Source organism: Bos taurus, chromosome 7 (genome assembly GCF_002263795.3).
Source record: "Bos taurus isolate L1 Dominette 01449 registration number 42190680 breed Hereford chromosome 7, ARS-UCD2.0, whole genome shotgun sequence".
Taxonomy (NCBI): domain Eukaryota; kingdom Metazoa; phylum Chordata; class Mammalia; order Artiodactyla; family Bovidae; genus Bos; species Bos taurus.
The window spans coordinates 86,977,182-86,991,697 of record NC_037334.1 but is presented as its reverse complement, the minus strand read 5'-3'; the positions used below and the strand labels follow the sequence as shown (position 1 = coordinate 86,991,697).

Sequence of the window (14,516 nt, the reverse complement as noted above, 5' to 3'; positions counted from 1 at the left end):
CAGCAAACACTGACTGACTGCCTCTACTGCAAGGCATCATTCTGGGCAATGGCAACATATCACTGAATCCGAGACAAAAATCCTCAGAGAGCTTATATTCTAGAACTAAGACATAACAGAACAAATGTGTTTGGTGAATGGTAATTAAAAACAGAATGTCATAGTGGAAAATCTCTCAAATCTAACCACCAACCACATGTCTGAAATCTAGATAATCACCAGATGGCTCTCTAACCTTCAAAGATTAACTATGTCCCAATAAAGACCATTCTAAATACTGGAGAAAAACTGTAATTTTAATTTGGGATTATTCCACTACTAATTCAAAGTATGACCATATTCATTTTTAACAGCCACGTCACATCATTAACTCATATTGGGCTGTTAACTTGTTCCTTTTTTCTTTCCTTTTATGTTAGGTCATGTCTCCTTTATCTCAAACTGGATTTTTTTTTCTGTATTCATCAGATAATTTTCACTTATCCTTATTAAAATTTGTTTTGTTAAATTTGACCCAGAGTCCCAAGAGCTTGAAAGAAAAGTTTAACTATACTTCAATTCCTTCAAATAATCAGCATAATGAGGGTAGGTGTGTTACAGCAGGAAGAAAATTCAACATACTATGAAGAAACTTTTTAGTAAACTAAACTTTTTAGTAATAAGATTCTCCCGTTTGAATACGCCTTGCCCATAGAGAATAAATACCTCTTCTGCTGTAGAATACAGAATTCTAATCTAGGCCTTAGTTCTAATCCCAACTCTTCTACCTAAGTAACGATGTGACTGTGAGTATGGAATGTATCATACCATTTCCTCAACTCTTCCCACTTTTCCTCAGTATGTTTTACTTCTACATATCAAGATCTGGCTGCCAGAATAGGCAGACAAGAGAATTAATAGCAAAGAAAAATATTCTCCACTGCCGTCCTCCTGGAACAATAATCAGAGCACATGTTTCAGCATATTACCAGGTTCAAGGCATAATTTAAAAATAGTCACTCTGAAGGTTGTGAAAAGAATAACAGAAAACCATTCCATCCTGCTGGACAAATCCAAATGAGTGAATTCCTAAACTATAATATAACGTTTAATATGTTTTGGGGATACTGAATACTGTATTTGAAGTGCAAATGCTGCTTGAATGCTGATCTGTATCTAAAAATGCATATATAGAATTATTTATACTGTGTCTAAGACTGCTGATAATGTACTTTTTGATGACACTGAAAACAAGCCAAATATTCACAATATAAAACCATGTGATAATATACGTGTAATGTAACTAAATTTCTCCAAGGTTACTAGAAAATTATACATATATTTGGGAGATAAAGACTTTGAAAGCAAACACGTGCAACCATTTGAGATTCCACAGTCAGTTTGACATAACATCATTTACGAGGAAGACCAAGAAGATTTTTAAAAAGGGATACAAACAAGCACAAACGTTAAAACATTTTTAATTCTTAGAAACTCATGAAAATTTTCTGAAAATTGGCAGCTACAGAATGATGTGGTTAACTTGGATGTGCGCTTTACAAATAAATAGCATTTACCAACAGTAAATGCATTTTAATGAAAAATTACTTGCACTTATGAATTAAGGTTTCATAAAAGAAATGTTATCTATAGCTGATTTCCCTGATTATGGGCAAGTTTCAAATTTAAGAAGTATTTAAAGTTTTAAGAAGGAGAAGAAAAAATAAAACTTACCACCTCTTCTACTAAGTCTTCAACAATAAGACCTTGTTCATCTGTTCTTAGATTTGTAACCCACATCCATCCATCTTCTAATTCGTTATGAACAATGAACATATCTCCTTTTAAGAAACTGAAAATAGTAATTATGAAGTTATCAAAATTAAATGAAATTTTGAAACATGGAAATTTACGTGATCATATACCACATCACAGAGATAATACTATAAAATGCAAGGGTTTTTTTAAAGTCAAATACCCTAGATTTTTGTTCTGTTTCTGTCATCATTTACATGTAAAACTTTGAAGATACTTGTAAACCTGAATCTGAATTTCATCATGTGTAAAATGGGTTTAATAATGGTAATTGTACTATCTATATCACTGGATTATTATTAGACTCAAACTGGAATTTATATGGACAGTAATTATACATATATTACAGCTTTGGGGGTGTAACTACAAGAAAACTGAACTTTAAAATTTAAGTTTCAATGTTATTACTCTTTCAAAAGTAGGTTAAACTAAAATTATAAACATAAACATGAACTCATTCCACATACACAGGTTACTTTATAAAAAGTTGATTTTAAATAAGCATATTTAGCCTTATCACACAGATGCTTATGAAACTAACATTTCTCTCATTAAAAAAAAAAATAGGGTTTATTTAATCCACTTAGCTATCATGGTCCAACAAGTATAGCACTCTTTCTCCAAAAGTAGAACCAAGTGGTATGAAAATGCATGCATGTTTTTTCTGTCATCAATATCCAAGTGGAGGGATACACACACACACACACACACTATAGTTTACTTTCATTGTCATCTAGATGTTTTCAATCTTTACCCAATCACAGAACTAAAAAATTGTTAATGTATTTCATCAATATAAAACCCATTAATAATTCCTTGAACTTTTCCTTTTAGGCTTGAACAAATGCTTTTGAGTGATTAAGATTTTAAGATTGACTGAATGCTACAACTAACCCTATATCTATATCCTTATCTGTCATATATATGTATTTATTTAATCAAATTTGCCTTTGAGTCTTAATATTCAAACCAAATATTCAAACTTAATATACAAACCAAAGATGTAGTAAGTAAATCTCTTCTCATGTCTTTGAAAACTTTGTTTTTCTCTAGACTCTCTGAAGCTTCATGGTTACTTGGAGTAGTATCATGCTTGAAATACACTCATTTTGAATAAGCACAGAATACTGCATTCTACCTTGATTCTAAAGGTCTTAACAGTGACCAATATTTTACTAGCTGAAAGGTGGCAGACATAACCACTTAGCCAAATAAATTATTCTTTTCCAGAACCAAATAGATACATTAAGAAAATAATCATAAGTAAAAAGGGAGTGCATATGGACAAGAAGTCAAAGAGAAATGAGAAATGTCATGTTTCATTTTTGGTCAAATACAGTCATAAGAGGTTTTTTTTAAGTTGTTTACTTCTTATAACAGCAGTATAACTGCTGTTATACTACCAACTTTTTATGATGCAAAAAAAAAAAGAAAAGAAAAAGCTTACTAGCACCTCGTAAGATAACATAACATAATCCTAAAATTCATTATGTATTATTTTGCATTTTTCTTCAACACAGGTTAAAGTGCTTTATTAAATTTTATTTATCTTCAGATGTTTTTCCTTATGGAAAAAAACTTCTCAGTTACTTGTGTGTGTTAGTTGCTCAGTCATGTCCAACTCTTTGCAACCCTATGGACTGTAGCCCACCAGGCTCCTCTGTTCATGGGATTTTTCAGGCAAGAATATTGGAGTGGGTTGCCATTTCCTTCTCCAGGGGATCTTGCCAATGAAAGGATCAAACCCAGATCTCCGCACTGCAGGCAGACTCTTTACTGTCTGAGCCACCAAGGAAGCCCTCTCAGGTATATACAAACTTAAAAAGACTCACAACTTCATACATATTTATGTCATTCTAATTTATGTTTAAATTTTCACCTTCCTAGATCAGAAGTATTCAACTTTTGGAAGGTCTCTCAGGAACCATTTACACTTTTAAAAACTGATACCCTAAATAGGTTTTCTCATTTATTCATTTACATGAATTATATATCTATTGATGTTTACCATATTAGAGTTTAAAATGTAAATATTTAAAAATATTTATTAACTCCTTTAAAATATTAACATACGCATTATCATAATACAAAAAGTAATTATAATTTTCACAAGTTGAGTAAGAATATTATTGTCTTGCATTTTTGTACATGTCTGGCTTAACTACTGGGTTCTCCTATCTGTTTCTGTATTCAATCTGTTGCTATATAGTTTTTTTGCTTAAAGTATATGAGGAAAATCTGGCTTTATACAAATATGTAGCTGTGAAAGGGATGAGTATATTAATAGCCTTTCAGATAACTATAGATATTCTATGACATTAAACCTAAACCTTGACAGTAGTATTTTTTTGGAGGTTGATTATAATGTGGAATCTTAAACTACGCATCTATGAACTTTCTGTACCACTCCAATAACGTCTATTGGTCTGTTTTACCCTTTGAGTAGATCTTTTGCCCAACCATAATTTGGTAACCTCAAAAATATGTTATATAGTATCAAAACATCACATTCTTCAATATCACCACCAATCTTGTCAGAAAAGTCATGAAGCATCTAAGAAGCTGTCAAACTCCTGATGGCAAATATAGGGTATCCAAAATTCTAATTTTTCCCTAAAAGCTCAAATTGTCATTGGCAACAAATACTGTCAGTTATTCCTCTTAAAAAAAGGTCAGATACTCAAGTGTGAATAACCATAATTTGCCTGTCAGTTATTCTCTCAAGTGAAAATGGTGTGCACAAAAAAGGTAGTTGGTTCAGCTCTCAATGTACCTCTTTTCCTCAAAACACTGAACTTTGGTACACAGTAGAGGTGCTTTGTGAATATGTCCCATCTCATTACAAAGGTATTAAAAAGATATGTAGCCATAGGTTGAGATTTAGAAAATAAACATGCTTTCGTATCTCACCAAGAACAGTCATAAGTGAAACCAGCGATTTTGTTTAACTGCAAGTATGGGGCAGTGAAAAACACTATATATTTGTTACACTGTCTTGATTTGTGCTAAGGCACCAACAGTTTTACTGTCTTTGGCTTTTAGTACCTTCCGAAAGTTATCACTACATTTTAAATGCTGCTGTTGATTTCCATGAGAAGGTTTAACTCAGGGCCAGTAATTATTAAAAGCAGCCTTAACATTTTATGAGTAAGAAACAAATCAGAAAGCTGGTAGCTTACAGAAAGATACAGATAATTTGATAATTGATTATCAAATTATATAGTAAATTTGATCATTATCAACTCATATAATAAATCAAATTATACAGACATAATAAAAACAAACTATATAATAATAAAAAAACAAAATTTATTATGTTCTATAGTTTTATACCATTAACAATAAAATTATTCACTCATAATGTAAAATAAAAATTAAATCACTTGAGTAACATTTACAGCTGAGGCATAAATGTCATGTAATACAAATTAAAACAGAGTACTGAATATAACAGCCCTCTCCTTACTTTGTAAGATAGTCTAATAAAAGCTAAGTTACTTCTCCTGTCATCTTCACTGTGGCTTCTCTGATCCAAATCTACAGTCTGAACAGGTAAGCCAACACAGGGAGACAGGAACAATGGATGTAACATTAAAGACATGCTTTGCTGGATGCTCTTTCCTCAATTTCAAAACCTTCCTAGTCCAAGAGCTACAAATTTTCAAAGTCTGTTTCAAATGCCTATAAATGAAAATATATTATAAAATACCTTATTTCATCAGTGTCTGGTACTTTTGTGTAAGGGAGAATGGCTCGGACACGCCTTCTATCTTCTACTGGCTAGAAACCATAAAAAAACTGATTTACAGAAGAACACTTTTCTATGTCAAAGTCAAATTGGGTATGTCCACATAAAAATTCAATAAAAATCCACATTATAGAACCCAAGATCAAACTATTTTTTACTGGGGCTCTAAAAATACAAATCCTAGAAATGCTCATCTTGTTATGTTTTTGTTTTTACAAAAATTCTTTTAACAGTATAACCAATGTTTTTAACAAGGTATTATGAGTTATCACTTAATTTTAACTAAACTGCAGAACATATAAAGTAACCTTTCTCCAATAATGCACAAGACATTTCAGAATCTTAGAGCAACTTCAGCATTAGTACTAGGATATCAGTAATTACTCCTCATTTACTAAGAAATATTTGTTAGGGTATCACCATACTGTATGATAAAAAATCTGGTAAACACAAAGTAAAATCACTCTTTTAAAAGAAGTTGCCAATTTTGCTCTGACACTACAACCAGAATTAAATCTTTAATTATATAATAAACATCACGAGAATCTGAACAAGAGCTAATCCTATTAGTAAAGTGAAATAATAAAGTTTTGAAAGACAATTTACTTGCCTCTGGCGGTGCAACTGGATAAAGCAGTTTTTCTCCTTTAAGCAAACAGGAAACATGACTGTAATAACCTATTAGGTCTGACAGAGAAGAAAAACGTCTTCCACCAATGTAGTAATCTCCACACATAGCAATAATCCTATTTGTACAGGAAAAAAAAATACAATATAAGAAAAACTTTTATAGTCAATTTTTAAGACCAAGTTCCATAGAAATTAGAAATCTGTAATTCTCAAACTTTTCCTTTACCTGCATCCCTGTATTTAAATACCACTTATTAATACCTTCACCATATCCAAGTTAGTTGAGGCTATTTCTTTTTGAAAAGATATATGCATACATTTGAAATGAAATACGTATCTGACTTATAAACCTCAATTACTTAATTCATTAAAATATTTATAAATCCATCCTCAGATACCTCTCCTTACTTTCCATATTTAAGACAAAAGAGCAATTTTAATAATTATCTTAGGCTAAAAGTAGCTTACAGAGCTCTTGAAATATTTAGAGTATAATAATTTCACATTCCACATGTGTGATGATAGTACTTTTAAAGCATATTTTAAAATCTAAAAATTAAGGGTATAAAACACTTTTTCATTTAACTTTACAGGCACTAGATTTTTTTCAACATCTCCCATAAAAATGAAATCAAAGACAACACTATATGTAAATATATTGATACAGAGTTTTATAGCTGTACTTGAAAATCCAGATACCTGTTTAACTGAATGAATGTCTAGAAAGAGTTTCAGAACAGAGAAGGTAAAATGAAATAAAGGGCACTTTTAAAATACAGTTTCTGCATTTTCTATCACTCAGTGATCTGAAAATATCCATCATTTCTGCTTTACCAAAGTTTCTTTGTAATTCTTTGTACTTTAAAAGCAGTAACTGTATTTATGATCAGCACAAAAAAGTCCAATAATACTGTTTTTAAACAAAAATATAAGCATTAATAATATCTATTCTAAAACACTTATTAAATCATTTAATTGAAAACACATTTCTTTATCCATTATTTAAATGTCACTAAAGCAGGTATACTTATGAATACTACAGCAAAACAGCTATAGGATGTAGCCTCATAATAGGAATAAAGACTTACCTAAAATGGTTGACAACGTTCGTCTGGCTAAGAAAGGAAAGTACAAAGGACCCTGGCCTCCGATCACTCTCTCTTATAAGGTAACTGCCGGACTTCCCTGCTTGCCTGAGGCGTTCTTCTGCTATAGTTCTATCAAGTTTTCCATGATACCACCTAAGAAAGAAAGTTAAAACATAAGAATAAAAATAGAAACCATAAAATTACTATTGGTAATTGAAAAACATACTATGACAGACTTTGCATACCTACATGTAACATTTACATTTTACTCTGAAACATTCATTCCAATTTTAACTCAATTATTTTTAATTTCCTAGTCTCTCAAAAATAATGAACTCATTTACTCACTTTTTAATCTGTTGTATAAAGCTCAGGCTTAACTAAACTCCTCACATATTCACCTCTTCTATTTCAGCCCATCTCTCGAACCCCTAGAACTGTCTGTCTGTTCAAGATACAAACACTTCTTACAATCAAATGCCTAATTAGAAAAATAAGAGTAAGATGGACAAATGGAAATGATGCTGTCTGAAGGCTACTAATTTTCCATTTCAATATGAAACTGGTTATTTCCTTTTGTCTTAAGATGATCCACTCCATAACCACACATTTGAACTCTTCAAATATAACAAACAGGTGGAAAATAAATAATAACTTTGTCTATTTTCCTGCTCTCAATTTAACTATCTTCTACCTACCATACTACTAGATAATCTGCTTAAATGAGTGGCTACAACCCTAGCATCATTCACACTACCAATCTAGGCCTATAAAAGCCACATGGATTGAAATAAACAAATTGGAATTTTCATATAAGCATAGTAACAAATCTACAAAGTAACTGTTATAAAATATTTTTACACTTTCACTATATTAGTCATCCAAATTTATCCTTGGTACTTACAGTCTTAACTTGAAACATTGAGAGGAAAACAATAAACATTTACATTAACAATACATTGACGTATTATCTAGCCATAAATTGACAGTTAAAATTATTATAGTACTATGACTGCTTCTGTAAGCTTGATGTAGTGAAAGTTTACTATTCTTGACTTCTTAGTTTATTTAAAAAAAAAAACACTTAAAACTTCTCACAAGAATTACTTTTAATTTTCTTCTAAAACCCAACCTATTTATTTGAAAATCTGTGTATAAGACAAATAATGAAAAAACAGTCTTGGAGCTTCACTGTAACTCAACAGGAAAAAAACAATCGTAAACCATTAGTATTAGAGGAAGAAGCAGAACAACAAATAAACACTGCTTTCCTCTAAAATCCTAGTCTTCACTTCAACCATTCTTTGAGGCTGCTGCTGCTGCTAAGTCACTTCAGTCGTGTCCGACTCTGTGTGACCCCATAGATGGCAGTCCACCAGGCTCCCCCGTCCCTGGGATTCTCCAGGCAAGAACACTGGAGTGGGTTGCCATTTCCTTCTCCAATGCATGAAAGTGAAAAGTGAAAGTGAAGTCACTCAGTCGTGTCCTACCCTCAGCGACCCCATGGACTGCAGCCTACCAGGCTCCTCCGTCCATGGGATTTTCCAGGCAGGAGTACTGGGGTGGGGTGCCATTGCCTTCTCCGTCTTTGAGGCTACTGACAAGTAAATTTAACTATTAAGATCTGTGGTTTTTAAAGTCTAATAGGAAAGGCCTGGACCAATGATCATTTAAAGCTCTTTGAAAAGCTAAAATTCAATTACAGATGATCAGAACAAAATTTTGAAATTCCAGTCTCGAAGTTTATTTAGCTGTGAAAATACATGGTTCAACTTTGGAATGTCAAACAGGTACATTCCTTATTACCTGAAGTAGTGGAGTTAACACAGAGAGCAGATTTACAGGTTCAATAGAGACAAAATTAAGGACAGTTTGAAACAAAGTATTTTTGTGTACTTGATATGTTAAATTTCTGTTGTATTTTAAGGAAAACGTCAAAATTAAAAGATTTTTTTTAATCTCATTTTGTAAGCTCACTGTAAGATGATACATGGAGGTTCATGAGGCATTACACAATCCTACATTATAATAAACCTGTAACTAAAGACTTATATCTGTGATTTTCAATTTTTACATCTAAGTACTTTCCGTAAGATTCTGGCATTCGGACACGTATTCAGTTCAAGACAGAGACTTAAAACTAAATAAACAACGTTTGTTTCCTGATTATAAGTAAGTCCCTTTATGCAAAAATCCCTTAAGTTTTGAATACATTAGGTAAAACATGTCAATTCTTGATTACGACTATAACAAAATTATAGGCATATGAGCATATATGGAGTTGAATGTGATTCTCGAAAGTGTTCAAACATTACACTGCTACAAGTCTCTGAGATTCAAGGAAAAAACCTGAATGGTCTTACTCAGAAAACTTAGAATTTCTTGATCTATGTTCACTTCAAATTATCAAGATGAATCATACTAACAAGAATATTTCAACTGCATCTGCACAGATAAGATGGTTGCAATGGCACCTCTGCTGCTGCTGCTACTGCTGCTGCTAAGCCGCTTCAGTCGTGTCCAACTCTGTGCGACCCCATAGATGGTAGCCCACCAGGCTCCCCCATCCCTGGGATTCTCCAGGCAAGAATACTGGAGTGGGTTGCCATTTCCTTCTCCAAGAGACTAAATGGACTGGTGAGACTAGGACTTACCAGAAACCTCCATAATCATGGTCAAGTCTCTAAACTTTGTACCTCATTACCATCACTTGTAAAAAGGGGGGAAATAATCTTCATCTCAGCCTTAAAATATATTAAATATTTGTCCTAAACTCCTTCAGAGAAATACATAAAAATGAAAAAGCACTACCACAGGCTGTATAGGCACATAATAACTAACTTCACAGAAGGTTGCATAAATTTATTATAAATAAATACATACAAAACTTGATACATATAAATTATAAACAATATACACAGACTACAAGACTAAATCAACGTCATCAATGAAAATCTCAAATTGTATACTAATTGACTGCTGAATTTGTGGATCACCTAAGCCTCAGTTATCTTCCTATTTTCCAGTCTTGTTTACTTTCCATCTAATTTTGGGATGAGGACAGGAAATACCAATCTTTGTTTCTACTAAAATACTGATTTTAAGAGGAAATTTCTTTTCCCAAAACATCTCTTTGAACTTTACAGATCACACATATTAATTGACACTGGAATACTCTCATTCCTCCTGGCAATTCTAGGCTTCTAGAAGCCCTCAAATAGCCTCATTCTGCCCCAACGTGGATATATTTTTTGGAGGGATAGCAAGGACAACATGCATTTGAGATACTGTGACTTAAATTTGCCTAATACTTTAATAGTAAAATATCTAATGTTCTCCTATTTAAAAGTAAGCTATCCCTCTCTCATGTTCTGTCTCTCTTTTAAGGAAGATTTGAAAAAGAAACAGCAGGAAATTTAAGAAGTAAGTATGTTTTTCTCAGCTAGTTTTGCCATTTTTTGTTAAGAAATCTTACAAGCAGACATAGTAGACACTACACAATCACTATATCTAAGATAAAACATCTGACATGAAACATATTAAGTAAGTTAACTAGAAAAGACAAGTTGGGCAAGCTACAGGATCATCATATTTCTAAATCTAGAATCACATAAATGTTTTTATAAACGCATGTTTTACACTGGTGCAGTATGTTTAAGGGACTTTGGAGAGGCTAATCAGGGAGAATAATGAAGAAATCTGTACAATAAGAAAGCAACCTGGTGTGAATATAGACAGACACTTAACTCGAACTATTTAACTAACCTGGCAATACTAAATGGAAACTGTCTACTCAGTAGAAAACAATTAAAATAGCACTATCAACAAACATCCTTTGTCTAAAAAGGAAACTACACTGAAGCTCCTAGCAGGTCACTTTTACTTTCCACCAGGCTATTCCTCCTAGTTATGCCGCTGACAGGCACCGAAGTTCTCAGAGAAACATGTGCAGGAATCTAACTGCCAGAACATTTCTTGTCACCTGAGTCACCTGGAACGCTGTGTGCCTGGTCGTCTCACAAACCAGAGTTTTTCTGTAACTCTCAAAGATGTGTTAAGCAGATTTTCTCATGTGCCGTCCTTTCTGAAATTAAATTGGTTATTTCAGACCGGTAAGACATAAACTAAAAACATATGCTAAAACTACTATAAACCTCCTGCAACTTCCATTTCCTCTTAACAAACACATTTCTTACAGTTGTACAGTGTAAGCTGGTGGTTAACAAAAATAAATGGACTTTTTAGAGGGGAAAGTAAAGATACCTTACATAAACGATTTTATTCAGTCTTTTTTTTCCCCCATATCACTATGCAGACAGACTAAAATCTGGTCACTAGTAATTCACATGAACAATCACTAGACTAAGTCTAAGAGCTGTAGTATCCTTAGACCAACTACAGTAAAATTAATACTCATGTGTATGTTCGCCCTCTTGAGTATACTTGTATGTTCAGGCAATAAGCAGTGTGTGTGTGTGTGTGTGTGTGTGTGTGTCTATGCAGCTGGCTGTGTATCTCAAATTAGCTCATGAAAAGAGCAGAAATTCTATTTCCTTTTGCCACAGGTGACATATTTACAGGGTTTTGGACCTAGAGGTTTAAGTTCTGGAGAAGTAGTTTTAAGGAAACAGCACTATTATATATTCACAAATTCAGTTTACTGACAGACTGATCCTACTAAAGGTAGGACCAAATAACATGATGCTTATGCAATCAAAAATTTAAAGTGAAGTACACTCAACCAAGATAGTCTCGTTCTCACTAACCTAACTCCTGTCACTTCAAAAAACAGATAATGAAAGGCAGAGAGAGCCATACCATTTCCAAAAATGCTGTACACTAATCAAACACGTTAAAGACATTTTTTAAAAGTAACCAAAAAAAGGAAAAGCATAATACTTACCAGCAGGAGACTAACAGTTCCTACCTCACATCTTCCAGCTATTATATCTGTGGAATTTCATTTATCAGAAAACTACCATTTTTTACAGTTTAGTTTTCCTTAGAACTTCAACAATTATAGTTCATGCCAGTAACTAAGAACACAAAAAAGGGGCAACAAAATGAGATTCGTGACCACTTATCTGGTCCAATGAATGCATTACTGTAACACAGTTGTAAACTATCTTGAAGGGCAGTTTTTCTTCTTAAAAATACTTAAAAAATTTCACAGTGTTAGATCTAAAACTTTGGAGGGTATGGTGATTCAGTGGCTACCTACTGTAATTACAACATTTCTTAACCTGTATTTTAAGATACATCTTTAAAATACCGAGTCTGAAGTTTAAAAGCAAACTTCAGTCTGGCATGGTCTTTAGTCCATGGCCAACAAACTAAGCGCCAAGCACTGTACTACCTGGTAGAAAAACAAGTTACCACCACAGAACACCACTACGTGTAAGTTTACGGTTTCTGATCTCGAGGAGAATACAGACAAAACAGGCAACGGTGATCTGGTACATCAAGTACTAGAATGTGGGGGCAAATGGAAAACTTCAGTCTTAGCATTTTAGTGTGCACCTTCTGAAAAAAACTGATGGCTAAATGGAAACCTACAAGGTAAGGAGCAACTAATTCAGAGAAAGCAAAGGACTGAGAATGGGAGAAAGATGTCACAGGCAGAGGGAAAATGTAAAGGCAAGCAAAGGCCAAAAAAAGCTTATATACAGATATGGGAACATGAAAATATTTTAAACTTTCAAAATATACTTTGCAAGTCTAACTCTTATCAGATAATATGGAAAGAATATAACCTCCTGAATTAGACTAGACTTAAGACCTCACTCGTTGAACTCTCTCAGTACCTCAAAGAACATTTTAAAAGTTCAAAATATTCTCGGATCGATCCACTCATCTGCTCTCAACAATAATCTCCTGGGCTAGGGATATCAGAATATGTCACTCAAAGTTCTCCACTACGAGTCCATTACTCTCTCCTATATGTCCCTATAAGGGCTTCCCTGGTAGCTCAGCTGGTAAAGAATCCCCCTGCAATGCAGGAGACCCTGGTTGGATTCCTGGGTCAGGAAGATCCCCTGGAGAAGGGACAGGCTACCCACTCCAGTATTCTTGGGCTTCCTTGGTAGCTCAGAATGTAAAGAATTTGCCTGCAATGCGGAAGACCTGGGTTCAATCCCTGGGTTGGGAAAATCCCCTGGAAGAGGGCAGGGCAACCCTCAGTATTTCTACCTGGGGAATCCCCGTGGACAGAGGAGCCTGGAGGGCTACAGTCCATGGGGTCACAAAGAGTAGGACACGACTGAACAACTAAGCACAGCACATACGTCCCTTATATCCTAAACAAATTACCTTTATTCATTCAACAAATATTTAAGCACCTACCATGTTTAGGCACTGTTTTAGTTTTCCTCCCTATGCTTTTTCAAAATATGTTTCCTATTTAACATTTTTTTTTAAGGAGATGAAAAGATAATGCAACTAAGCCAAAGGTCATCCTACATTTTTATTTTCTATGGTTTTTTTGGTCTTTATTTCCTCAGAAATTTCTATTTCTCTATTCTTACTCATGGAAATATCTGTATCTCTTAAGCTCAAAGCATAACTTCTGTGATGATGATTCCCAAATTCTTCCAAGGCTGACTTTCCTGTTAAGCTTCTATGTTACCAAGTACCCTCTAAGAAATTTCAACTAAGGTGACTCTGCGTGTGTGTGCATGCACTCAACCATGTTTGACTCTCTGCAACCCTCTTGACTGTAGCCCACCAGGCTCCTCTGTCCATGGAATTTTCCAGGCAAGAATACTAGAGTGGGTTGCCATTTCCTACTCCAGGGGATCTTCCTGACCCAAGGATCAAACTCATGTCTCCTGTGTCTCCTGCACTGGCAGATGGATTCTTTACCACTGCATCACCTGGGAAGCCCTAAGGCAACTACAGGTCAGCATCTATCCTTAAGCAAACACATACATCCACATACCCCTTCTGCTTTACTCCTCTATACTGTTAATGGCAACAGCAATGGCACCCCACTCCAGTACTCTTGCCTGGAAAATCCCATGGACGGAGGAGCCTGGTGGGCTGCAGTCCATGGGGTCACTAAGAGTCGGACACGACTGATCGACTTCACTTTCACTTTTCACTTTCATGCATTGGAGAAGGAAATGGCAACCCACTCCAGTGTTCTTGCCTGGAGAATCCCAGGGATGGAGGAGCCTAGTGGGCTGCCATCTATGGGGTCACACAGAGTCGGACACGACTGAAGCGACTTAGCAGTTAGCAGACTCAAAATTTCAAAA

The 14,516-nt window shown here is 34.2% G+C and overlaps 1 protein-coding gene across 1 annotated transcript in view; it reads right to left on the bottom strand.

The window, feature by feature from the left end:
* The window catches only part of RASA1 (RAS p21 protein activator 1), a 109,853-nt gene that overhangs the window by 43,803 nt on the left and 51,534 nt on the right, over window positions 1–14,516 (bottom strand). Inside the window, 4 exon segments of the mRNA NM_174449.2 lie at window positions 1,714–1,831; window positions 5,504–5,574; window positions 6,153–6,288; window positions 7,261–7,413. Coding sequence (NP_776874.1) covers window positions 1,714–1,831; window positions 5,504–5,574; window positions 6,153–6,288; window positions 7,261–7,413 — 478 coding nt within the window.